General features: G+C 41.9%; 1 protein-coding gene across 1 annotated transcript; it reads right to left on the reverse strand.

Moving 5' to 3' along the window:
- Nucleotides 1-857: 857 nt before the first annotated feature.
- On the reverse strand, nt 858-25,467 carry snx17 (sorting nexin 17). The gene is made up of 15 exons (XM_080024021.1): nt 24,779-25,467; nt 20,851-20,925; nt 18,152-18,269; nt 15,607-15,671; nt 13,949-14,059; nt 13,107-13,197; nt 8,273-8,360; nt 6,539-6,608; nt 5,944-6,036; nt 5,255-5,458; nt 3,340-3,468; nt 2,529-2,606; nt 2,205-2,279; nt 2,057-2,098; nt 858-1,893 (listed from the first exon to the last, which is right to left on the reverse strand). The coding sequence occupies exons 1-15, from the start codon at nt 24,836-24,838 to the stop codon at nt 1,774-1,776; spliced, it is 1,419 nt and encodes a 472-aa protein (XP_079880147.1). The 5' UTR covers nt 24,839-25,467; the 3' UTR covers nt 858-1,773.
- Nucleotides 25,468-26,421: the final 954 nt, after the last annotated feature.

Raw genomic sequence — 26,421 nt, forward strand, 5'->3', positions numbered from 1 at the left:
GGAGGGCGGGGGGGGGGGGCTCAAAAGGCGTATTGGTGATATCCTCTCAAGCGTCTTTGCCCCAAAACACCCAAACCCAAGATGCAAACAAGTTGAACAAGTGAGAGGACGAGATGTTAACATCCGGAGAATGCATCGCTCACAGTTCTGGCGGCTCGGTTTCAGACCGGCTCTTCTGCTCTCCGCATTTTCTTTCTCCGCCCGTCGCCTCGTTCAACGTTGTTCATAAATCACCCCCCGCAGGCGATCATCACATCAACAATCCCCATGAAGCACCGTTTCAGCTAAATCCTCTGAGATGATCGACACACGGAACAAATAGAAGCAATGTCATCAACAGAGAACAATCAATACAAATTAGATGAGAAATCTGCAAACACTTCATTTTTTTTTTCTACACATAAAATGTCCCATAAACATTCTGTAAACAGCATTAAATGTAAGTACTTAATTTTCTTTTGCTCTATACAGCTCAGATTACATTTGATTCGTTTTTGATTACAATAAACTATCAATACAGATATTAGTAAATGTTCAGAATACTTTCTTCTTAATTGCATGTACATAATATAAAAAGTGACATAATTTGTAATGTATTTTCTGTGCAAAATGCTTTAGTAAACTATAATTTGGCATTTATGAGAAACCTTAAAAGAAAATAAAAAAGAATGAGAACAACCATGAAAGAAATCCCAGTCGGAATTTCGGTGTCAGTGGGAAAGCTCCACACTGCGTCTCACTTAAATATCCGTCTCCACCAGTAATACTGTGCAAAATGAGGGACCAGCAAGTGCAAGCAGCTCGGCCAAACCTGCGACGTTCTGCAAGAGGCACAGCCGAGAGCAAAGTTTTGATTATTGTTTTTTTTGTCTGTTTGTTTTTTTTTTTTGCATTTTAGGCGTTACGTTCACCATTTTTCTAGCTAAACGACGACGTGATTCCATGAGTAAAAGAAAATTAAGGCAGCACGAGTGTCTGTGTGTCAAACACCGAGACTAAAACTAGGAAAACGCCGGCGTGGTTGTGATGCTCTGGAGCCAAACTCACCAAATTCAAACACCATCAGCATGATAAGAGGACCCTGAACAGCGAAATGAAAACTAGAATTTGACTTCATATCCACACAATGATATTTTGGTATATAGCCAGGTCAAGCACGGATTTATCATTCGATTACGGTGATTAAAGAGCCTCTCGATAGCGAGCGACTTTAAAACGACTGATCCATTTTGACCACCCGTGGACTCTGGAGGAGGATGAATCAGTCCCGTCGTACTGTCACTAGTGCCGGGTCTGAGTTGCTTTCTAATCCAAACGTCATGCAAAGGACTAAATTAAGATCTAGCAAAACACATTTGTCCGTTAGGTTTCTAGCTGCAAAGATGTCAAAGAAAACCACAAGTAATGATAATAAAACAGAAGCCTCAGCGCGGCGGAATCAAAGTCGCTGCGAGACTTTGAAATGTACAGATTTCAGTTAAACACGCCTCTTAAAAAGATCACGACGATCGTGCGGCTAGATTGAAAGGAAAAAAAGGAACAAAGCTGGAATTGCGTATGAGGACGCTACGTGAAACGCAAACGGACCGCAAAAAAAACAAAAAAACAACCCAAAGATTAAAGGAGAGCTTAAGGCAACAGAATTCTACAGAGCGAGCTACAATCTTGCAGAATCGGACGCCTGCGTTTTGCTCAGCGTGGCTCAGCGCAGCTTGGAATCTTTTCGTCGTCCCAGACATCAAGGGTGGAATGGAGCAGAGGGTGGTGGGGGTGTTACAGGTCGTCATCCCCAATTCCCTCAAAAGCATAGTTGCCATGGAAATCGTTGCCACTGATGTCGTTTGCAGAGTTGGAGGTGCTGATCCCTCGGAGTGACACGGAGCTCAGCTTGTTCTGAAGGGAAACATCGGATGAGGAACTTGAAAGATCCTTTGCAAATATTGTTGTTGTTTTTTAATCTACGTAGTTTAGGTGGAACACATTTGACCATTTTGTTATGGAACAATTTTATTGATTACATTTAACCCAGTTAATTCAATCTCAAAAATGCACTTACCGACAGTTTGACAATTTGTTCACGGTTTGGGTCGGGTGAATCCTGCAACAGCATTAAAAAAAAAACAAAAAAGAAAACAAGATCTGATTCAACTGCACCAGAGATCAGCATAATTTTAAAAAGGGTTTTTTGTTGTTCCCTTTCTCACCAGTAGAGGGGGTGACTTCACAGCTTGCTGACTGTCCGACCTGTGGATGGAGCCGTTGTGACGTTTCCTCAGCATCTGGGATTGACAAAAGGGGCAACAATGGTCAAAATAAAATATGATATATTTTAAAAATATATATTTTAAAATATATAAGTACATATAATATGTATTTTTTTTAAATCTTGAATTGGAATACTAAAAAAATAAAAATAAAAAATGAGTACAATAAAAGGAAACTGGCTCAAAATATGGGACAACTGGCTGATTTTCCAGTTCCACCTGCTATCCTCGGTTATAAGGATATTTGAAAATCAGGTCGTGAACCTTCTTGATGCTTCCTCCCGACTTCTTCACCATCAGCTCATCCACCATGGACTGGAGGCAGATGCTCATCATGATCGCCTGAAAAGATGAAACCACAGACTCAGACAATCTATTCAGTCGAAGACATTTATTATGCGTGCTGCTCTCCCTGGTTGAATACTTGAAATGATAATCAGCAAGAATAGTAAAAAGCTACAAACAAATAACTGCCATTATTACACAGCTCTGTGGAAGACAAAAATCTATTGTGATTGGTCAATAGTGGCAATCAGCAGTCGGTTTACATTTTACATTTTACATTTTTAGTCATTTAGTAGACGCTTTTATCCAAAGCGACTTACAATTGTTCAAACACCGACGGACGCAGCCATCAGGAGCAATGAGGGGTTAAGTGTCTTGCTCAAGGACACTACAGCCTGCTAGCAGGAGGAGCCTGGGATCGAACCAGCGACCTTTGGATCACTAGACCACCAGCTCTACCTCCTGAGCTACCATCCCCACTATTTATTATTTCTGGTTATTATTCCTTTCTGGTTATTTCTGAATAAGGACCGCTGTCTGTTAATAATGAGTGTTGTCGGGGGCAACCACTTCTCCGCCTGACACAAGACATTTTGTGACACTACACAGAAACTACAATGAAGACTTGAGACAAATGCGGATATGTCCAATTTAACATTACTGGGTCAAGGGTCAGGGTTTATTTTGCAATAATGACCGGCTGACTGCACATTATTCCTTACGGATTGTTTTGTTAATAAAAAAGATGATTTCCACTTGTGCGATGTGACCCCGGAGTGTCCCCTCGTACCTGTGGACTGGTGATGGTCACCCACTGGAGACGGTCTTTGCTCATCAGGTACTCGAAAGCCAGCTCCAGTTTGACCTCGCACTTGGCCGAGCTGCAGGGGTTTGCCGTGCCGTTGGCCACCGGGACTTGCTGCATTGGAGGCGGAGGAGAAAAAGGGAAAATTATTTCAACTGTCAGACCATCATCACCATCATCATCAAGATGTTCAGGCTGTTCATCACTGGTGTTGATATGAAAATACGCCACTCTCTCTTATTGTTGATATTACCCAGTAGTGCAAAAACTGATCATTAGGGAAGCTGTTTGATGTTATCGTCCTTTATCATCTTCCTTCCTCGATTTAAAACCAAAGGGTTTAAAAAGTCCAGTGGTCTGTTGTGAGAGATGAGGCCTGAGACGGTTCCTAAACTCTCTCTCTTAGCGTAAACCTCTAATTATAGCTCATAATAGCACTGCTGCCTCCCAACACACACACACAGAGATAGAGAGAGAGAGATAATGAACAGAGGATGCGTTCCAAACATTAAAAGCCGCAGAGGTGACACTGCACTTCACACATGCAGATCTCACTGCTAATTATCTGAGCTTTAGCTTCTCGCGTGCACTTAAAATGCTTTGACCGTCACAGGGAAGGTACGGGTCTCTAGAGGAGGAAGATCCGGGGTTGAGAAAGTACATTTATTATTATGAAAGTAAATGTATTATTATGATGATAGAAGCGCCGATCTCACACTTGCCCCCGGGGTCACATTCCCTTCACTTACCAACGCTCACTCAGACACAGTTCATCTTACGTCCTCATGTGAAAACCTCAGCTCCAAACTCTAAAACAAGCTTGTGTTCATCTCCTGGTCGAAGCCTCCGAGAGGAGAAGCCTGCAGCCAGACGCCACTTGAGGTTTGGACATAATTGCGTATTTTTTGCAATGGCATTCCCAACGGATGTTTTGGCGAGAAAGGACTTATTAAAATGACTTGGGAGCTATTGAGTTTGGGGATTAGCGCTGGACGGCTGCACCATGTGGGGGGGACAATATGGACAGTTTGTTTTCGTCCATGTTTCAAATGGATTAACATGCATTTTATTTTGATTTGTTGTGGTTTGTCCACAAAACTGAAATAGAACATTGAGGGAACCATTAAGCCTGAGCACTCTGCCGTCGCAGACAAGGACCAATTCGCTCGACCCTTTAACAACTGACATAGCACAGTAAATGGTCTGTACATTTACGATAAAGGGAAGCTTATGTCAATATGTGAATTAACTTGAAAAGGGTAAAAATAGAAAAATCTATTGTACATTCCCAAAAACAGCTATGCGTTTGGTAGAATGTACCCAAACCATAGAAGCAGCATTAAAAACATGCTTATTCGAAAAACAGTCAACTTTACTATAGCAACTGTAATATTCAGAGGAGAAAATGGCTGCTGACCATGGAGTAGTGAAATGCTCATGGCAAATGGATGGATTTGAACAATCTCAGAATCTGGCTTTGTTTGGCCAAGTATGCTTACACATACTAGGAATTTGACTCGGGCTGTCTGTGTCTCATTTCTTACAGAACAGTCAAATATAAAAAGTAAATAAATACGCAAAAGGATTATAATAAAAACAAAATAAAAAATTCTAAATGAGCAGAGAGAGAAAATATCATAACTAGACTAATGATTATGGCACATTTTCCGATTCCCATCTCAAAATTGGGCACTATTTTCACCCAAATACTGAGCTGACTACCAACAGAATGAGGGAATCCAACCACACAATTGTAAAATAATCCCTATAACATTAAGGGACCTGACATATACACACACACACACACACACACACACACACACACACACACACACACACACACACACACACACACACACACACACACACACACACACACACACACACTCTCTGGACTTACGGAGGAGGTGACCCTCCAGCACCTCATGCGTGTGACCTTGAAGCTGCCTTCCTTCATCTGCTCGCTGGGCAGCTTGACGTGGAAGTTGAGCTCGTTGTTGCCGGCACTGACGATCACGTGGCATCCCTTCTCCGGGAAGTCCGTGACACACGGGTCGAACTTGATGTAGCCGTAATATTTTAGCGTCTGACCCAGGCGGATGAACTGGTGGAGGGGGAAAAAGAGGAAATAGAATAAGGGATTTTCAAAGAGATCACACACACGGGTATGGAAACGTGTACAATGTTCCTGCTTTAATACTTCCAGTTGTTGATACAGAGGTTTACTGCTTTATTGTGTATTGCCAATTCTTTTCCATTTTTTATTACTTTATTATTACTCTTATTTTTATTGCTTTTATTGTTCTGATGTGTGCCGCTTTAACAGTGCAACTTCTCTCTGGGAATGAATAAAGTATATCCCTGCATCTCTAAAATTGTATTACCGGAAGTAAATACCAGAGAATTGTGAATAGGATCCATTATTTCCAAAATAGTCAATGTGGATGTAATAAAGTTATAATCAGACAGGGTTACAAAAAAAGTACAAAAAATGAATTGCGTAACAGAGCAGCAGAGCCAAATTTCTCCTTGGACCAAAGCACTTCCTTGCTTACTGATGTGGATTCGAGCAGCGACAGCCTTACTCACTTCTTTCTTTGAGCCTTTCTCCTGCAGTGACTTGAGCTGCCGGTGATGATCTTTGTTGACGAGAATCCAGCCTCGCTCGATGTCAGACACTGTCTGGTTGAGCAAATAGGAAAGTAAATACAATTAATTAAGACTCCCAGTTCTAAGGAACATTTTTCTTCGTGCACCACCTTTTGTATGAGAACACATGCAGATGTTTGTAACTCAGTTAAGACGAGAATAGAGGGGAAAAAAATAACACACGCACACACACACACACGCACGCACGCACACACGCACAGTGGGAGAAGCGTGGGCTAAACCTCCCATTGGGCTCGAGACCACTTCTCCCAAACCCTGATTTAATCAAAACTGCCACCAGTAAAATGCTTAAGAAATCATTTCTGCAAAGTGGATCGGCTATAAATAGGATCATCAAGGTGCATGAAGACAAAACCGTGCTCACTGCGAGGAAAAGCTAAACCGAGCTGACATTTTGTTTCGCATTTCCTGTTTGGTAAACTTACACAGAGGTGGGGCTGATTAAGGAGAAATGGCTACAATTGACATATTTTTTAAGTCCTTTGAATTTGAACATTAGTGAAAGGCCTCTTACCTGAGCATACAGCAGGTCGAGGCCCACTCGATTTTCCATCACATCGACATCGTACGCCATGTCCCAGTAGCTGCAGGAGGGAAGGGTATTCATCATCAGTTAAAACGAAATGCTTATTTAAAACCTCAAGTGGGTCACCAGCCTTACAATTACAAGTTTTTATTTGGTGTCAATAGTCGGACGTACATTTTCGTTACGCTGCAAACAGCGGACACATCAGGTCCAGAAAAGTATCACCCAACAACATTTCTTTCAATCAGCCGCTGAATAATTTTCACAGAGAGACTATCTAACTAGAAATCTAACCCAAGGAAATTATGTGCAAATGTGCGTTCACGCAAGGAATTGAAAGTCCTGACTCCAATTCAAATGACATCTGATCCCTTTTACTCTCATCTGGGGTTTTTTCACAAAGTCATCAGGGAAGGAGAAGTTGTTGTTACAGAGTCGCCTATTTGCAATTCATTCAGAGAGGGGGGAGAGAATGACACTGTTTATTTGAACTTAACATTTTATGTAGACAAATAATACTACCATTAACTTCTGTAGGAAAAAAAAAAAAAAGTAAAATCAACTTGTAATGTCTGCTTAAAAAAAGTGCATATGAACAATCTTTTGGCTGTTTGACAAGCCAGCCAGTTGCAGATACTGTTTTTCCCTGTTTTGACCTGATCCATTGCTGGATCCTTTTTAACTAGGGGTGTTTCATTTCTCACTCCCAATCTGTTAGCTCTGCATTCACCCCCCCCAAACTAGGTCAGCGGACAAGGCTTCCAGAAAGTCAACATCCTGTGTACCACGGTAAGCAGGAGGCACCATGATGCCAGGGGAGAAACAACAGGAGGGCTGTGTTGGGAGTCCGAGGGGGCCGTGGATAAATGATATCTGGCGTAAACAAAATACTTCAAGTGCACAAAGTCATCGGGCGACGCGGATGAGAAGGTTAGAATTTGATTGCGCATCTTGCAAAAATCGATTTCTGTCCGATAAAAATCGAACTTTCCTAACTTTCCAGAAGAAAGTGTAATAGGACTATACAAGCTCCGGATCTGGGTCGTCCGGCTGCAGTCTGCTTGTTGTTTCCCCGCTGGTTGGAATAAACACCAAACCTCCATATGTTCCCACTTACACGGAGCACCAGGAGAGACGCTGGAGCTCGTCTGGAGACACAGAATCCCCCAAGTACTAACGGCACAACTACCACTGCCTCTAAAGGCCTAGAGCGACTTTGATGCTCAGGTTAGAATTCCAACTATAGATAGATATGTTATTCATTTCCGGAAGGGAATGGTGTGTCATAGCAGCTTTTATTTGTAGACCAGATCTACATTAAAAAAAATAATAATAATAAAACAACAAAAAAAAAAAAGCAATAAATAAACCTAATGAACCAAATTAAATGAGTGCCACATGTGAGGTTTACATGAGAAATAAATTCTTGTTTGTTGTGCATGTTTCAATGCTTTAAATAAAGGATGAGAACTGTGGGCATGCTCCAAACACATCAATATTCTAAACGCACTATTTCCTGGACAGACTTTTGCTTTTACATTTGACGTTGTTTAAAGAGGTTCATTGCCTTATTATTTCTTTTTTTAACAGTTTTATTTGTTGTGATGCGTGCTGCTGTAACACTGTAATTTCCCTCCGGGAAGGAACAGAGCATCTATCTATATACGGCAGGCAGCAATTTGAGGTGAGGTTCAAAATGGTAATTTAAGGGGTGTTCAGTACCTTTTCCGCAGGAGGATGTGAAACTCTGAGCTCCTCAAGCTGGTAATGGAAACATAAGGTAGTTCAAACTCCTGCAGCTTCCGAACAACTGTGGAACGGGGAAGGGAGAATGAGTAAGGGAGCGAGAGAGCGGGAGTAGCTGCAAGAACAAATGGGGGGAAACAACTACAGCATAATCCCAAGGACATTTGGAGAATGATGAGTCCCAGCATGGTGAGAGTGTGTGTGTGTGTGTGTGTGTGTGTGTGTGTCCAGTAACTGCAGCAGTGTTGTTCCTGGGTTCAGTCACTCTCTCCATGCTACCTAACAAAACTTTAAATTCGATTTTAATTTCACTTCAGGCTGATGAGAGGAAGAGTGCACAAATAACACGTTTGTATTGAGTGACATGTTCTCACAGGCATATCCGTCACTAGAGAAGATCCATCACAACAACTCCGTATTGAGATTTGGTCCCTGGACCACCCCTACGTGGCGATATTTTTTGGTGACTGAGTTTTTAATCCCCCCGCACCCCCTTTCATTTCACCTTTATTCAGTTCTCGGGGATACATTGAGGGGTGAGCGCCCATTTTCAGTGATGCAGAGATCCCATGAGGCAGAAAGAAACACACAAATTAAAAATAAATAAATATGTCAAGAAGACAATAAGAACACAAACATCAACATTGGTGAAAACAATTCCTTGGTAAAACAATTCCAGTCTAAAACAATGACATTTGTAAGCATATTTCTAAAATGTCCAAATGTTATCAAGGAAATAATATTTGAAGTGCATTATAGGTTATTCCACGGGTCCGGAGCACAACATTTAAAAGCAGTCTTTCCGAGTTCGGAGTGGACCTGCAGAACATCTAGTGTAATCCAGTCCTGAGAGCAGGTTTAAGAAGCTCCTACATTAAGGTGAAGTCATGTAAATTTGTCATTTTTTTACGAGCACCTTGTATATAACCATATACCAGTGTTGATCTCGTCTTGAAAAGAGAGTTCGAGTTTTTCATAGAGAGTACAATGACGGGTACTGTAGGCATCACCAGTAACAAATCTGAGAACAGATTGATATATAGCGTCCAAGGGTGGTGGTAGCAGCCTGTCTATATATTACATCACCATAATCCAAGACAGAAAGTAATATAGTTTCAACAACTCTTTTTCAACTAAACATGGGAAAGCAGGTTATATTTAAATAAAGAAAGCCAAGTTTCAGCCGCAACTTTTCCACCAGTTTATTAATATGAACTTTAAAACTGAGTTTATCATCAATCCGATGTTGATGTCCTCGACGCGTGCACCTGGGCGGCAGGAAGTGAGGCTCCTGACCATGGAAGACCCAACGACCAGCGCGGAGGGACAGCCAGCACCAGTCTTCTGCAGCTGCCTCGGAGGATGTCCCAGGATGCACACTGACACAGGAGCCGGCCGGAGGTCCCAGGGTGCACACGGACAGAGGAGACCGTCGGAGGTCCCACGTAGTGCTGGGCCAACAGGCAAGTGTCAGCGACAGCGCGCCTTGGGGATGGATTCACGAGGCTGGCGGCGGTGCAGAGCGTCTCGGTGCCTTCAATGCCACGGCGGACTGCGATCCTCCCACCAAATGGGGGAACTCCTACATATCCCTGACTCGCATGGCTGGCCCCTGGGCTCTGGGGTGGAGCAGGTCCAGGACTTGGACCATGGATCTTCCATCACAGCTGGCGGGGCATCAGATGCACCCAAATCAACCACAGCGAGAATGGACCCGGGCCAAGGCAGAGTGGTGTCGGGTCGGAGCAGAGCCGAGGACATGGAGCAGGAGATGTACTTAGCCCGAACGCTGGCGATGGAGGTCAGACGCACAGATGGTTCATCCTTTTTCGTCAAATCCTCATGCAGGCTGTGGATGTCTTTACAGAGCGTGCTTTGTTCCTTTCTAGAGCGCAAAGTCTGTCGACCAGAAGCAAACAGTTCTCACAGTGCGAGGACATGGGCGTCGATACCAGCATACTTAGCAACATGCTGGGCAACAGGCTAACTAGCACAAGCCAAGCAGACGACGGTCAAAGTCCCCCCCCCAAAAAAATAATATCACAATGTGAACAATCCAAAATCCATAATACAAAATCAGGCAAAGTGAGGAATCTTTTCAGCATAGTATCACATGGACTTAACTTTACAGCCAGACAGCATCAAATCAAGAATATTTGTCTTCTAATAATGCGTTTGAAACCACATGTTTAACCCTGTATGACTTGGAAAGCTTTAGTTAAATGCTTATTGCCCATGCAGCTTCACTTTTACACACTTCCTAATGTGTGAAATAAAAATAATGGACAAAGGCTTTTAAAGGCTTTGAATACTCACTTTAGTATGCAAAGAACTGCAGATAACAGAATTAGTGCTGATATTTTAAACCGGTAGCTGGTTCAAGGACTTGTGCAAAATGGGAATAAGTTTGAAAACAATTACAATTTAAAATGCTGCAAGATCAGCTTAGGGAGATATTTTGTTCATTAGAGTGCAAAGTCATGGAGGTGACACAGATTGAAAATAAAGACTGACAGTAAATAAATAACACATTAAAGGAGCTCTGTGTAAGATTCTCTAGTGTTGCACCTCCAGCTACTTACATACTGCGTAAACAGCTTAAATTGCAATACATTTCTCAATTTACCCTCCCTGCAAGTCCAATCTGGAGATATTCACCCTTTGATACTTTGATTTACTTTGGTGAGAGTGAGCGACCGGTCATGACAAAGGTAGAATGTTACACAGTCCGGATGTTTATTAATCCTTCATTATAATTTTGTCAGCCAGCATTTCACCTCTGCATGAAGAACATTTGCATTTCAGCGTTGAGTAAAATGGAAGATAAAATGAGAATTTCATTGCAATTCGATGTTGTTTAGTCCCTGTGTAAACAGCTCGAGGCACTAGAGAACCTCACACAGCACTTCTTTTAGGACGATATTTATCACTTTCTGTCGTAGCTTTTATTTTATTCTTCCAAATCTCCCTCTAGGAGACATTTCCTGAGATATTAGTTTTACGTTTCACAAGTTACGTCCGCTTGGAGCCAGTCTCAGACCTTAAATTAATTCCTTCACGTATCCTGTTTTGTTGATGTTCCCACAAAATATTTATTTGTTTGTTTGCTGGCGTGCCGGCTGGACCTGATGCAGCTGTCCGGACACGTTAAAACAAATGGACCTACGTCACATCCTCCCCGTTTTCCACTTCAAAGCGGTGCAAAGAATGAAGAAAGATGCACGCAATAACCGTGTTGTTCCTGCTCGGATTGAAATTCAGCTGGCATCGTTCATTTATTTGAGTCCAGGAATGACAGGATCTGGCGTGTGGAACAGAAAAAATATTTGGCAATTGGAAGTGGAAAATAAACGCTGGATGGGTGGATGCAGGAGTGCGCCACGGCACAGTGTTAGGTGCAAAATGAAGCGTTCTTGTGAGGAATGCATCACGCCACTGCTATTGAGACTTATTTGTTGAAGCCAGCACTGATGCAAATGCGGTGGAAAGTATAAAGATGTGAGTTATGCATTCTGGCCCGAGATGGTGGTGGAAGCATATGCCTGGGACGGACTTAACTGAACTACACCCGCAACGTGAGATAGACGTCTCATCTCAACCAAAGCCAAATCCAGCTCCCTGCAATTCCTTTAGAGAGATTTTAGAACTATGAAAGTAAAGCCAAGGCAAAAAGGCTAAACATTAAACTTAATGCATTATTTATTTCCGGCCTTTATATATTTTATACCAACTAAAAGCCTTTGCATATCTGAAAAAAAAAACAATAATCCAGCAACGCAACACCCCCCCCGGAAAACTAAGTAAGTTTTATTTTATAGTTATTTCTATTTTGCAGATAGTGCTAGGATGATGCGCCCCTGGCCAGAAGTCCTTTGAAAAACCTGAGACGGGCGTTTGTCCTAAATAGATTAGATTTATTAAATTGCTTCTCTTACATTATGTCGACGTAAACCTCCACATTTTCCACAGATCATTTGCAAAAAAATTTACTGCAGTAATGTATTGAATAAGATGTGGACACGTATCTTTGCGGAAGCAGTCTAATAGTCACAGCGAGGAGAAAGTTGTTTTGATGGTTGTCATTCCTAACATTTTGGAAGCAATTAATTATTAATATTCTCATCATTAACATTATCATTCACACTGAGAGCATGTCCTTTTTTACAGGTGAGTCTTGAGGCTTCCTGACCAAGTTTCAACAAAACCTAACAAATGCCTCATGGTTAATTCATGTCTCCATGACAGCTTGCTCTGTTGATCCAGGCTTTTCTACTCCGGCTTTCTTTAATCCAAAGACGTGTGCGTACGCTGTAAATGTATGATGTACATGGCAGACAGCCTAACAGCAGAAGATTGAATTTCTTGAGTGCGTTAGTTTGTATGTTTAATATATTACTAAATAATATTGTTTGGAAAACAAATGGTTATTCTTTTTATACTGAATATTTTCAACAATGCATTCCAGTTATATGAATATAATTTGGCTGATTATATTTCTCCCACACCTAGGAAGATGATGTTAATTTAAACATTTGAGGAGGAGTCTCTTGATATAAGCATCACATGTGAAACCTTTGTGAAAACAGCGTTAAACGAGGTTACGTCCATAGATGAAAAATATATTTCCGTCAAATGGAGACGTACCTGAGATTTGCTGCATCATGGACTACATAACACTCTTCTGGCAGCTGTTTGGTCGAAAAAACTTTTTTCTAAAATATGTAATCCTGGAGTGGAATCAACCCTAAATCAAAGAGTGCAAACACACAAACTTCTATATTGTATATACTGATTTAAGATTTAAACTTACAGGTTAAACCCCCGTCCACACCTTGCCGGATCAGGAAGAGACTGAAGTACCCGACCAGGTCGTCTGGAAGATCGAGTTTGGATGCAACAGCCTGCAGTGGAAACAGGGATTTGTTTCAAGGACATAATGAATCCTTCCGTTTCTTTATATTTCTTCCACGTACAACATTTGATTAAAAATCAATTGTGGAGAGACCAAAGGTTAAAAAATAAATAAATAAATAAATAAATAAATGTAATCAAACAAAAGCAAACGCAATTTAGTTCTCTACTGGAATTAGGAATCAGTGGATGATTAAAGCCAGTAGTATTATCTCATAGACAGAGATTTACCACGTTTATTAATCTTTGAAACACAACAATAACCAAAAAAAAAAAAGTTTTACAAATCAACTATTTTAGGAGCATTACTAGTCCCTTAAGTCCACATTAACCTGAAGTCCACATATTTTGGAAAAACAAAAAAAAAGCTTAATGGTTTAAACCTTTTCGTAACAACTAGTACATGTGATTGCAAAGTCTCCTTATGTAAACACTATTAGGTGCAATGACAAATGAGTGGATTTACGTCTACTGCCTTGGTGAGCATTAATGGGTACGTGCTGAGGGAAATAAAACCAAAGCTGTCCGGGTCTTTAAGGTTTGGGATGTGATCCATTGTGCTCTGCTGTGGGAGAACACTGCAGTGGCTCAATAAAATCATAGGTTTATCTCCTGGTACAATTGTTTGCACCGCAGTTTGTTTTCTGTCGGCATTTCCAGAGTGATGAATGCTTTTCTTAGACACGTTAATAAGAAGCGTGTTACAGAACAAGAAGTCTTGAGATTATGTCGTTTCCGTACCTCGAGGACATCCTCCGTCTGGTCAGAGGACAGAATATTGACCATAGCCTTCTGACCATTGGAGAGAGAGATCTCCAGGGTGACCTCTTCTGTGGGGATCTGCTGGGTCTCCTTTTTGGGAAGACACAAAACATTGAGGTTAGATTAAAACATTAAATCGCTCAAGTGATTGGGTCTTGGCTATCAGCAGCAGAGCGAAAAAATGTCAATAATTTCTGATTTTGGACTCTAAATGGGATATGAAATGATCGAATGATACACGGATATTCATGTCTATCTCTATGCGGCAACGTCCGGAACATCAACAGGCCATCGCATCGTGCTGGCAAAGGGTCATAAATTAGCATGTCTACCCGGGTGTAGACACACCATTAGAGATGATTGGTGGCAGAGCCAATAAAAAAACCTGTGTCCATTACAGGGTTATCTGTCCCGAGAATGAAATCGGGGTGTAACATTTCCCACTCATGACAAATGCCAGATGTTAGCGGGTGTTACCGGATTTTCGGCGCAGTGGGAAAGGGGTATTAGAGAGCGGCTCTATCACTTAGGTGCAGGAAGAAATGACAGCAGCAGGTGGGAACTCATCTCTAATTCTGCTCCCGCTGTCCCCACGGTACAGCATGACAGAGATGGAGAAACAGAATAATGAGGGAGTGAAGGAGTGTGACGGCGTGACATGCCTGCAGACTAGAGTTGAGGCGACGGCGGACAATGATCAGATATTTTGGTGGCAATTTCGCTTTTTGTTGACGCCATTTTTTTACATTAGTCTTATATTTCGGCTTAGCGATATCAAATTAACTTTATTCTTCCTGAAACACAATGGTATGTGATGGCATTCAGGTTTTTAGATATATTCTATTCCCATTCCCTGTAGTCAGTCCTAATGCTACAATAAACAAATCCTAGATTCTCAACTTCATTAAAAGTAAAGTCGGGACAGTTCATATTGTGTAAATTGTTTATTACCATATAAGGACTGAATTCGCAAAAAGCCGGTGGTACACGGGTCATTTTACTTAAGTTTTACGACACTATTAAGAAAGCAACATGTTGCATTTTTAGGTCTCAAGTTCAGAGTATACGTAATAAAGATAAAATTCAATGGATACAATACTGGAATACCAATATCAAGGCAACAGAAAAACCATGACACAGAGTGCTCCCGAACTACTAGGAAGGAATCATGCTCAGCTGGTAGGCATATCCCAGCATGTGGAGTAGCATTAAAAAAACAAAAAAAAAAAAAAAAAGCAGACAGGATGGCAACGAATATTTTTATGGCAGCGTGGAGAATGAGTTAAAAGGGAAGGGAACCAACGCCCACATCGGGCGTAACTATGTTGTTAAAATTCACCAAGGCCCATCATCCGTCTAATGTCTGACATAACGCCCCCCCCCCCCCCGCGCAAATTAAAACAGTGACTCACACTTCTTTAAACAACTTCATGTAAATGGAGAGAGTACTCGCACAGCCCGATTTCTTTCCCGTCACAGATGTTGCATTGTGTGTGAACGAATGCTTAGAATAAAAACAATTTAAGTAAAGACAAGTTACGACACTGGCAAAACCAACTCCCTGCCAGTCAGCGGATACTCCATCGGGTTTTGGGGCTAGCGGAACAAATCGTGACGCAACAGAAAAGAGAACAAACCTGCTGGGCTTTCCTTAAGAAGCTGTTGAACAACTCGCTGGCTCCGAGCAAGGGGTCCTGGCGGACTGCGAAGGAAAGGATGACAACGTTTTACTGGCGTCGATTCAAAATGTGGAGCAACATGGTGACAAGTTCTGTCAGCTGTCTTCATTTAGAAGGAAAGAAAATGGGGGAAGAGACTGGTATTCATGATTGAGTGATTAGCTGGGCTTTTAGAAGACATTATGTAAACATTAACATCCTCCTCTCTCTAAACTCTTTCCCAGTTCAATGGCTTCCCCTTATCAGGCATCTTGACTTATACAGCGTTGTTGTAAAAATAGTTTTGACCATTAGATTTAAAAAAAAGAACACAAACAAATTCATTATGCCTTTCCAAGAGCTCTGGTCAGTTGGCCTGCTTTTAATTGTCTGTATATTAAAGTGATCCATCATTAGCTGTACATTAAAAACATGTTCTGCACTTGTTCAATGTTGGCTTTCAGGCCAAGAGCGCTTATTGTGCAACCTATGTAGAGCACTTATGACTTCACTGAGGAATACACTGATCAGCTGCAACATTAAAACAACTGACAGGTGAAGTGAATAACATGGATCATCTTGTTCTGATGGCACCTGTCAAGGGGTGGGATATATTAGGCAGCAAGTGAACAGTCAGTTTTTAAAGTTGATGCGTTGGAAGCAGGAAAAATGGGCAAGCGTAAGGATCTGAGGGACTTTGACAAGGGACAAATTGTGATGACTAAATGACTGGGTCAGAGCATCTCTAAAACGGTATGCAGTGGTTAGTACCTACCAAAAGTGGTCCAAGGAAGGACAACAGGTGGACCCGGCGACAGGGTAACAGGCGCCCATGGGCTCGTTGATGCGCGTGGAGAGCAAGGCAAGGCCCGGTCCGATCCCACAAAAGACCTACTGCTGACCCGTGTCCATTACCGAAAGCTTCTACAATGGGCAAGTGACCGTCAGAACTGGACCATGGAGGAATGGAAGAAGGTGGCCTGGTCTGATGAATAACGTTTTATTTTACATCATGTGGATGGCCGGGTGCGTGTGCGTCGTTAAATTGGGGAAGAGATGGCACCAGGATGCACTATAGGAAGAAGGCAAGACAGCAGAGGCAGTGTGATGATCTGGGTGATGTTCTGCTGGGAAACCTTGGTTCCTGGCTTTCATGTGGATGTTACTTTGACATGTACCACCTACCTAAACATTGTTACAGACCAAGTACAACCCTTCATGGCAACGTTATTACCTGATGGCAGTGGCCTCTTTCAGCAGGATAATGCACCGTGCCACACTGCAAAAATTGTTCAGGAATGGTTTGAGGAACATGACAAAGAGTTCAGGTTGTTGACTTGGCCTCCAAATTCCCCAGATCTCAATCTGATCAAGCATCTGTGGGATGTGCTGGAACAACAAGCACGATGCATGGAGGACCCACCTCAAAACTTACAGGATTTAATGGATTTGCTTAACATCTTGGTGGCAGATACCACAGGACACCTTCAGAGGTCTTGTGGAGTCCATGCCTTGACGGGTCAGAGCTGTTTTGCGGCACGAGGGGGAGCTACACAATATTAGGAAGGTGGTGGTTCTAATGTTGTGGCTGATCGGTGTAGACAAGCATTGAGTCAGCTGTAGTCCTTAATATTTTCTAAACATAGGGAGTTTCAAAGACCCGACACGAGCCTTGGGCCCAGAAACAGTCTCTCTCAGCGCAGATCGTGCTTGTGATTGTTAACTTTCCATAGCCATGTTAAAGCCATAATGTAACTAAGTAACCTCTCAGTCAGAAACACAGTGCGAGCAAGGAGGTGTGTGTGTGTGCAGCCTATGGGTAAATACAAACTAACAAGCTTCCTTGTTCTGCAATAACGGCAAAAGCTCATGTAGATTAAAACAAACCTTTTGCCAGTTCCAACCCATTCACTGTTTGGCCAAGGTTCACCCTTGATCTGTTTGGGTAATGGGCTTAATAATGGGCTGAGATGTGAGGCACATTTCCCATTTATCATTGTGGGTGAAATGTTGTACTTTCAAAAAGAGACTCTTACTAAAACCAAGTTTACATTTATCAGTTCCATTCATTGTTGCATAATTCCCTTCCTACGTTCAGGACCATTCGAGTCTGAACCCCTAAAACTAGGATGAGAAAAGGCTTTTGAAATAAAGAGCAGGGAGGATGTCTAATTTGAGAAGTGTCAGAGCGCTTCATGTAGGAGGCTTGAGTGCAGGGACCGGCATGCTTTGTGCTCTGAGCAGCACAAGACCAAGGCACGCACTCATCGCTTCTTATTCAGCTACAGAAATTCACCACTTCATGCCAAGAAGGACTCCAGCTCCACGCAAGGACAATGGAGCAATAATTTGATAAATTATGTGTTTTTGCTGCAATGTTGAGTAGCAAACATTTACTGCTGTAGAGAAGAAAGAAATAAATGCTTGGGTTTATGCTGCTAAATTCCATTACAAATATATCAGTTGCAGATCAAAAAAAAAAAAAAGCAGTCGTTTTAAAAGTGCATTAGCATGAATAACTTACCAGCCTGCATGTATTTCTCCAGCTGTTCTCGTCTCTGCTCCACCTCAGCAGGAGTCAGCGTGAAGATCTTCTTTGGGGGGAAGGCAGGCACCACATTGTTCCCATACTCCCTCTTAATCTATTGGCACAGAGGGAAAAAACACAGCAAAACATGTTGTCATCCGGCCAAGCATTTTCTAATACGTGGATTATTCTTCTTTGAACGACGTACACAAAAGCAGGTGAAAGAACCTGTTTTGTATAAAAATAGAAAAGCTCCAAAAATCAGAAATTAAACATTTATGTTATGAGTAATTGCTATATCGTCTAAAAAAAAAATAATCAAAAAACAGAGTGAGGAGTTAATTAAAATTACACTTTTCTTTCAGACATATTTTTGCCATTTGAGTGAATCACAGGTTTATTTTAAGCCCAGTTTCAGCCAACGGCTAGCAGAGTTTCCACACACACACGCACACACACAGCTCGCCAAATGTCTCGCCTGTCCAAGTTTACTTTGTCATCCAGCCACCTTGACTCATTTATTCCCATTCCAATTTTGACATTAGGAAATGTTAACTTTGAGCCTTGGAATTTTCAAACTGTGCACTGACTGAAATTAAAATCACAAATTCCAATGGCGTTCTGTTTTGATATATGAACTGCAACAGGAGTGCACACATCAGACGCACGCTCCCAAAATGTTTTTTTTTTTCTTTATCCTGTAGATGACCATATTAGTGACCGAATGTCGGGGGGCCTGAATTTCACCTTAACGGTTGCTGCCCTTTGGTATTTCCAATGCGCAAGAGTCAGCACACGCATACAGATTAGCTTTAGAAGCCGCAGACATCCAGTGTGTGTTAGGGATGCGTCACAGCTCCCTAAAGTCCAGAAGGAGGGGAGTCTGACAGCACCTGAGCAGAACATGTCGTCTTCCCTTCCACTCTGAGCAGAACTGGAAATCTAACAGACTCTGGCTTTTTTTGTTGGTGTAGGAACACTCAAAGGTGAGGGTAAAGGAAATGCGTCGCAGCAAATTCACGAATAAATTTAAGAATAAAAACAGGCCAATTTTGTCGCTAAAGCACAATGTTTCCTGGAGAAACAATGTGTCTTGAAGCCGCAAGGATCCCTGTGGATCCTTGCGACGTGACACACACACGCACGCACGCACGCACGCACGCACGCACGCACGCACGCCAAGCAATGAAAGCCGTCACTCTGCCTAGCGGAGCCTTTCAGACTGTGATATCAAAGTTTGCCCTTTCCTTAATTTATAAATGCTGGACTGCTGGTTGTCAGGCGCTGACCTCCACGGCCATACGTTGTATGTCTCTATGTGATTTAATTTCACACCAAAAGGCTACGGGGCTGGAACCAAATATTCAATCACACAATTTCATTGTTGTTAACTCTTTGGGATTCAGGGATACCAAAATAAAAGACATTTTTAAGAATTTTACATTTGAGTACAACGATAGCTAGTTATAGTTTTCGAGCTATGTACTTAAAGATAAAAAAATAAAACCAACTTAATGATAACCTGATAGGTTTATGTTTACAGGTGACAAAAGCCTTGGCTAAGCCAATGGCCTTTGCCTAAAAAAAATTAAAATTATTTCAGTGACTGTGTTTGACGATTCCCAGGGGAAAGAGGAAGAAATGCTAAAAAACAGGAGCTTTCCCACAGTTGTTCGTCCTTAGCAGACCTTTCCATTCCCAGCAGGTGAAGAGAAAGAAAACAGAAAAAGCCTCAAACATTCCTTCCGTGGATGCTTCCTCCTACAATAGGAGCTCTTGGCACTGGTTTGAACTTAGGAAAGAGTCTGTAAAGTAAAGTCTGCGAGCCATGATTGAAGGACATTCAACAGATTTTGAAAGAGTAAAACAAAACCTTGAAGGTCCCATGGGTAAAGCTTTGACATGAAAAACAGAGATAAGGCGTACACACGCAACAATCTCCACTAGATTATAAAGAAATGAATAACCATGAGATGTGTGTCCTTCCGTGTGTGTTGCTGCTGACTAAAGCTGCTTTCACACAATGTCCGGATAATGTCCGGACCTGATTATCCGGACATTGTCCGGACTTGCCCTTTCACACATGTAGCAAAAAAACAGACACGTTTCCACATGGAAATAATCAGTTTGGTTTAGACTAGGGGTGGAGCCTGGGTAGAGCATGGAGGAGGCAAGACGTGACGCAATGACGCTGCAGAGTTTTACAGCACACCCAACATGCCAGATGAGGCTACTGACTTATCAGTAGTCAGTCGGCTTTTTTTGCCTTGATCCTCCATGTATTTGGACGTATCGGTGTTGTGGGACTGATAAGGGTATATAAATAAATACATAAACGACAGAGTGGGAAGGTAAATAACTGGCGCATGATAGAGACATCATTAACACACGACACACCCACTTGCTCACTGTAAAATCTCTGGACAACTACCTGCTCCGTTCACACAAACCACTCAACCACACAGACATCACCCGGACTTTGTACTATGGTGCTGGCCGGGTAAAGTCCAGGTAATGTCCGGGCCAAACGATTCGGACATTTGCGTTCACACATACAGCTCCTTCGGGTAATGTCCGGATAATTTCAGGTTTACAGTGCATGTGTGAAAGCAGCTTAAGAATGTGTATCACAAAACATAACTGACTCAGTAAAGACAAAAGCAGGGGTTGTTCGGTAATCGATTTTGCTCGCTCACCTGCTCGTGGAGGCTGAGAAGTTGACTGTAGCGAACCCGACAGTGCAGTACGCCATTGACGTGGATGTTGTAGGCCTGTAGGAGAGTGAGAGAGAAAGATGTTCATTTGCAGAGAGAATTAACTGTGTTCTAAAATGAGAGCAAAGAGAGCACATCTCAAGAGGTCGGATTGATCCGTTTGGAAAACAGATGAACTTGTTGGTGGAAGAGCAGAAAACTTCAGGTATAAAGACCAAAAAAATGGTTTTGGGGAAATAAAATACTCCATTCTCTTGAATGTGTTGCCAGTATCTGTAGCTCGACTAACCTGTCATACACATACACTCAGGAAATCCTTGCTGAGCAGAATAGGAAGGCTCACTTTGAGGGGATAAATAAAGCTATAGTCAAGCCAGAATAATACAATATCACCCCAAAAGCTGCATGTTAAATGATTTTAGAGCAGTAGCAAGCAACTGAGAAAAATAAATTCAGTTTATATGGAAGAGCATGAGTTCCATCCCCGATTATCCCCACGATAGCACAAAGCAAAATCGATCTTGTGGCAAATTGTTCCCCTATTTTAAAGTCTGAATTGGATTCACAACTAACTTCTTTTACATTTCATCTGTAAGTTTCAAGAGGGAAATACAGAAGTGCTTTTCTTTTTTTTATGAAAGCAACTATATTATGTGAAGGCTAAATGATTGCTCAAAATGAGGATCACACAGAGGAGAGCTCATTCTTTGAATCTGACTTCTCATGTTTGTTTTCACAAGAGCCATCATTGGTCTTGGCCGTTGTTCATCATTGGCACTACGGCCATTTGGCAAAGAAACAAGAGAAATCAACAAAGTCTCCATGGGGAAAACTCTTTTGCAGTGGCTGTTTGAGGAAAATCAAAGCTCAGGGTCAGTGGACGGTCAATAGTAGAGTCATCTCAGTCATCTCAGTCAAGGGGACATTAAAAGGACAGACATTTGCTTCATGAGGTCATGAAACTGTCGAATCAGTGGCTGCTCCAACAGCCAATCCCTAATTTGCCAATGGTGTTGGGTAACATGCATAGCAAAGCCCATCCATTTTAATTATCAGTTTATGGTTTAAAACCTACTTCTGAATGTTAAAAATTATGCACTCAATACTAACAAAATTAGCTACTCTGCTGGCGATTGTGTTAGTTTGTCACAGTCAAAAACAAACCAATCCTGAGTGAAGTGCCATTAAGAGAAGGTTCTAGCAGAAAATCTGCAAAAAGGCAGCTTGAGCATGGGCTGAGAGGAAGTGTATACGTTTGTCGAGGAGGTTTCCTGTTTGAATGTGAAAAGTCACAAACCGTCAGCACTTTTATAATCTGCTCAGTCTATGCCAAGAAACTTTAGCGCCAACATGCTCCGTCAACTGTCAAACCACCACCCGTTTTGATGACTGCCCACTCTCAGAAAGAATGTGGTTAGTTCATGTCATGGCCAGACATGAGTCTGGTTATACGATAACAACAACAAACGTTTCACAAGCGAAATAGGTTAACAGGAGAGGAAAAAAAAAAAAGAAATAACCAGGACGTACAAGTAAAATAAAATGTCTTTCTCGTGGGGGGATGAAAAATAAATGTTAAATTCACATGGGAATACAGCTTTCAAACTTTATGAAAGCATATAAACCACATCAAAAGGACCTTGTCCGAGACATTATGACTGTGTCTATAAGAAACTACTCCAAAAGAGACAGAGGGACCATTCTATTTGGTTTAATTAACACCAGTAGTCCAAGATGATTTGTTTTGATTTGAAATCATGTGGGCTGAGCAACAAGCCATGACCTGTCCTCTGACTCAATGTCAAGTTTATTTACAGACAAATGAACAGATGTTCACATATAGGCTAGTATATACATGTATATATACTTTAATAGTGCTATGCAAAAAGGGAAGGAAGATCCAGTATGCACTAGTATAACACCACAGAAAAACTGCAGCTCTCGTAATTCTAAAATTGTTAAGCGCAAACTCTGCACATTCTGCAACCTATTGGTTCCAAGGTACAATACAAAGAAAATCATACCAAGTCCCTTCCTGGTTGGTAACAGTAAGGGCACCATAACAGTCACAGGACAGCCAGCTGCAAGACAGGAACCTTTCCTTAACCAAACACTAAGATTGTACATGATATTTGTGTAGGATTCGTATTATATTGTTTTATTACTGGGAGGATTGAGGACAAAGAAACAGATTATACAGGATTATCAGTGAAATGCTCACACATGGTTGTTTGCTACTACTTTAGGAGTTTAATCAAAATGTAACCCCAATTATGATTACACAATTTATTGGACAGACACACACACACACACACACACACACACACACACACCAGGGGTAAAAACAAACACCATAATATATGCACGCATGTCTGACAAACAGTTGGAATATATTTAAGTGTTGGCACTGTTCTGTAAAAAATGAAACCATCCGCTACACGCTGCTGGCCTAATAAAATATCATGGTTGGACCAGTGTGGACACTGTGAAATTCCTAAAAATAAATAAGATGGTACATTAAAGCTTCACCATGGTCATCCCTGAACTTGTGTGAATCATCCTTAATAATAAAGTGGTGCTCAGCCAATGTATCAACAGCCAGTTAGTGGAACATTATGTACAGCAACCGAGGCATCATGACTGCTCAGAGACTCTGCAACTGGAGGTGGAAAATGCTGTAGACTTGGTAAAAGGACCTTTGTGGTATAGTACGTGTCAAGGTATGTGCACACACACACACACACACACACACACACACACACACACACACACACACACACACACACAGGATTTCTATGTCACAGTGGATACTACCCTCAATCTCTACATGGACTTAACGAATGACTTAAAACCTTGCGAACAAAGGGAACTTTGTTGTACCTGCGGTCAGCATTACAGCTTTCGCCAGCAGTTTCCAAAGGCTGAAAATAACTGCATCTGTGAACTCAAAACACCACGCATGAAGGTGGATGGGCAACTGGGATCAACAGTGACCCTTGTTATTCTGGTTTCGACCACAAGTGAAGTTTTGCTTTTAATCCGATTTTTTATTTGGTTTATGTTTTGGTGGTTATAATGTTTTGCTTTACTTTGGAAATCTTTATTTTTTTTTGTTATTTCATTATTCCAAGTGAACCACATTTAATTCATTTTATATTGAATCTTGCAAAATGCTTTGTATGAAACGTATTTTGGCTTATACTAACAAAAGCCCCACGAAAATAATTAACATTTGTGAAAACTCGAGTAAAGGATCCTTCTGAAATATTGTAACCTAGCTGCACTGTTATTGTACTGTTGTATCCTGACAATAAAAGACAGCAGCCTTGTGTGAATTGCGATTTAATGTGTAATATCAAGAGCTACGATATTACAGGACCAAAAGTCACGTTTACATCTTTGCCTTAAAGTGCGAAAGCATAAGACCATTTGTGTCGGGTGGATTACACGACAAGTCCCACAATTTCCTTTCGAAGCGGCAACATTTTATTTGAACTTCTCGGTTTACCCTCATCTTCCCTCTAAGACGGTCTTCTCATTTTCTCAGAGGTGTGCCTTCTTCCGATCGACCTCCTTGTTATTTTGGGGGGTGGTTGAGTCACTAGAGGTGGTAGGGTTATTTCTTCATCCGAGGTCGCCGCTCCCTTTAGTGACTGTTCATCCATATCTATCTACAAGTTACTGACCACAACTTGCGACACGGCTTTTATCGGATTCCTTTCACTTCAAGGCGGACCCCGCCACCAACAATGGAAACAGCATGTGAATGTGCACATACATAACGCATAACACATTGAATGGCTGTTTCGCGTGAAGCGCCACCTGAATAAAGTACAACAGACTGTTTGGGGTTTATTTTTTAACAAAACAATCTCACGGATTTCCACTTGAATATAATTTCGATGCTCACCACATATGTCGATCCGTTTTCCCCCGAACGAACCTCCGTTTCGGGAATGGAGAAATGCATTTTAGTTGGGTGTCGGGAGACTTTTCAGAGCACTGCACCAACGTTTTCCCAAAAGTCCGAGTCCGGCTTCCCTTTTAAGCGCCTTCCAGGTCGGAGGACACCGACGGCGAGCTTTACTCGAGCGGAGAAAGAAAATGTCCGTGTCCAACTTCTCCCACATCTGTGCTAAACTTTTACCACCGCCGTCCCCGCAGCAGCCATGTTAACAGTCGCAGGGGGAGCGTACCTTCATCCCTGCCGCGCCGTGTGTGTGCGTGTGTGTGTGTGTGTGGTGCCGTATCGTATAAAACGTCGTCTACAAGTTAAACAACACCGCCTCCATGACGCGGTTTCAGTGCATGCGGGTATTCCCGTACGGAGGTTAAAAACTTTCGGACGAAAACGTGCAGTTGGTTCCTGCGAGAGAGAGGAAGGAGAAGGTGGGGAAAAAAAAGAAAAAAAAAAACAGCGTCGAGGACTCGGCGGTGCACGACTATGAGGGGAAAACGATCGAACCCGCTTAGGTTGTCGCCTCCATCTTAGTGCCGCACGCTCCCTGGGTGAAACGTGGAAGATGAACGGCCGGTCTCTCTGATAAAAATGTCGATTTTGAAAACGGGCTAACGCGGCGGGCGCGGCGACCCTGCTTCTCTAATGACTTCGCTCTGCATCTGACGGTCAGTCGGGAAGCGTCTCGGCGAACCGCCGGGCTAAACCATTACGGTTTCTTTTCCTGGGGGGGGGTGAGGGGGGGGTGTCACGGCTTGGTGCTATAAAAACCTCAAATCTCTTAATACTTTAACCCCGGAGGGTTTTTATAAGGTTCAAATCGGTGTTGATGGAAGTGAAGTGAGTTGAAGTGTTCAACTTGACATGTATTATGTTAAAATTCCGTCATCCTGAGTGATGGTACTACCCGGAGTGACAGGGAAGGCGCAGTCAAATTTCATCAGATCGGTCGTCACCAACAGTTGTTTTTTTTAATGTTTTTAGTTTTGTTTTTTTTAGCGTTTGTTAATTGTAGACTTCAACAAGTGCAAGTTGGCGGACACTGAAGAACGTTATATGCATACTTCAATATATGCCCGAAACATAGGTTTTGATGCTGGTAATACTAAAATTATGAGATAAGCACGCAGGCGACGTTTTTCCAAATGCCTCGGAATAGAATCGGAATCTGTTTAGAAGAGTATTTAAATTGAGTAGGAATTCATCTTAGTAAGGGTTGCTGCATTGTTGTACAGACAATAAGCATGAAAAGCTTAATGGTTGAAAAAAATAAAATGATAAATACAGAATAGAATACATATAATATACAACATTTGATGTTATGCATAGGATAAATGAAAAGGCTGTGACAAAGGCTACCGGTATTGGCTGTGGGTATGGATATGAATATAGATGGGATGTTCTGTACAGGATGAATAAAAATGTGCACAATACGTATACAATATTTACGAGTGCAGCAATAGTTTGCCAGATGATTTATGCCACTATGACATACATTTGAATCATTCGACTACTTCCATGGAATAAATGAGACAAAGGAAACAGCCTAAGACATTATTATTATTATTATTATTATTATTATTATTATTATTATT

Source organism: Zeus faber, assembly GCF_960531495.2.
Source record: "Zeus faber genome assembly, chromosome: 2".
Taxonomy (NCBI): Eukaryota; Metazoa; Chordata; class Actinopteri; order Zeiformes; family Zeidae; genus Zeus; species Zeus faber.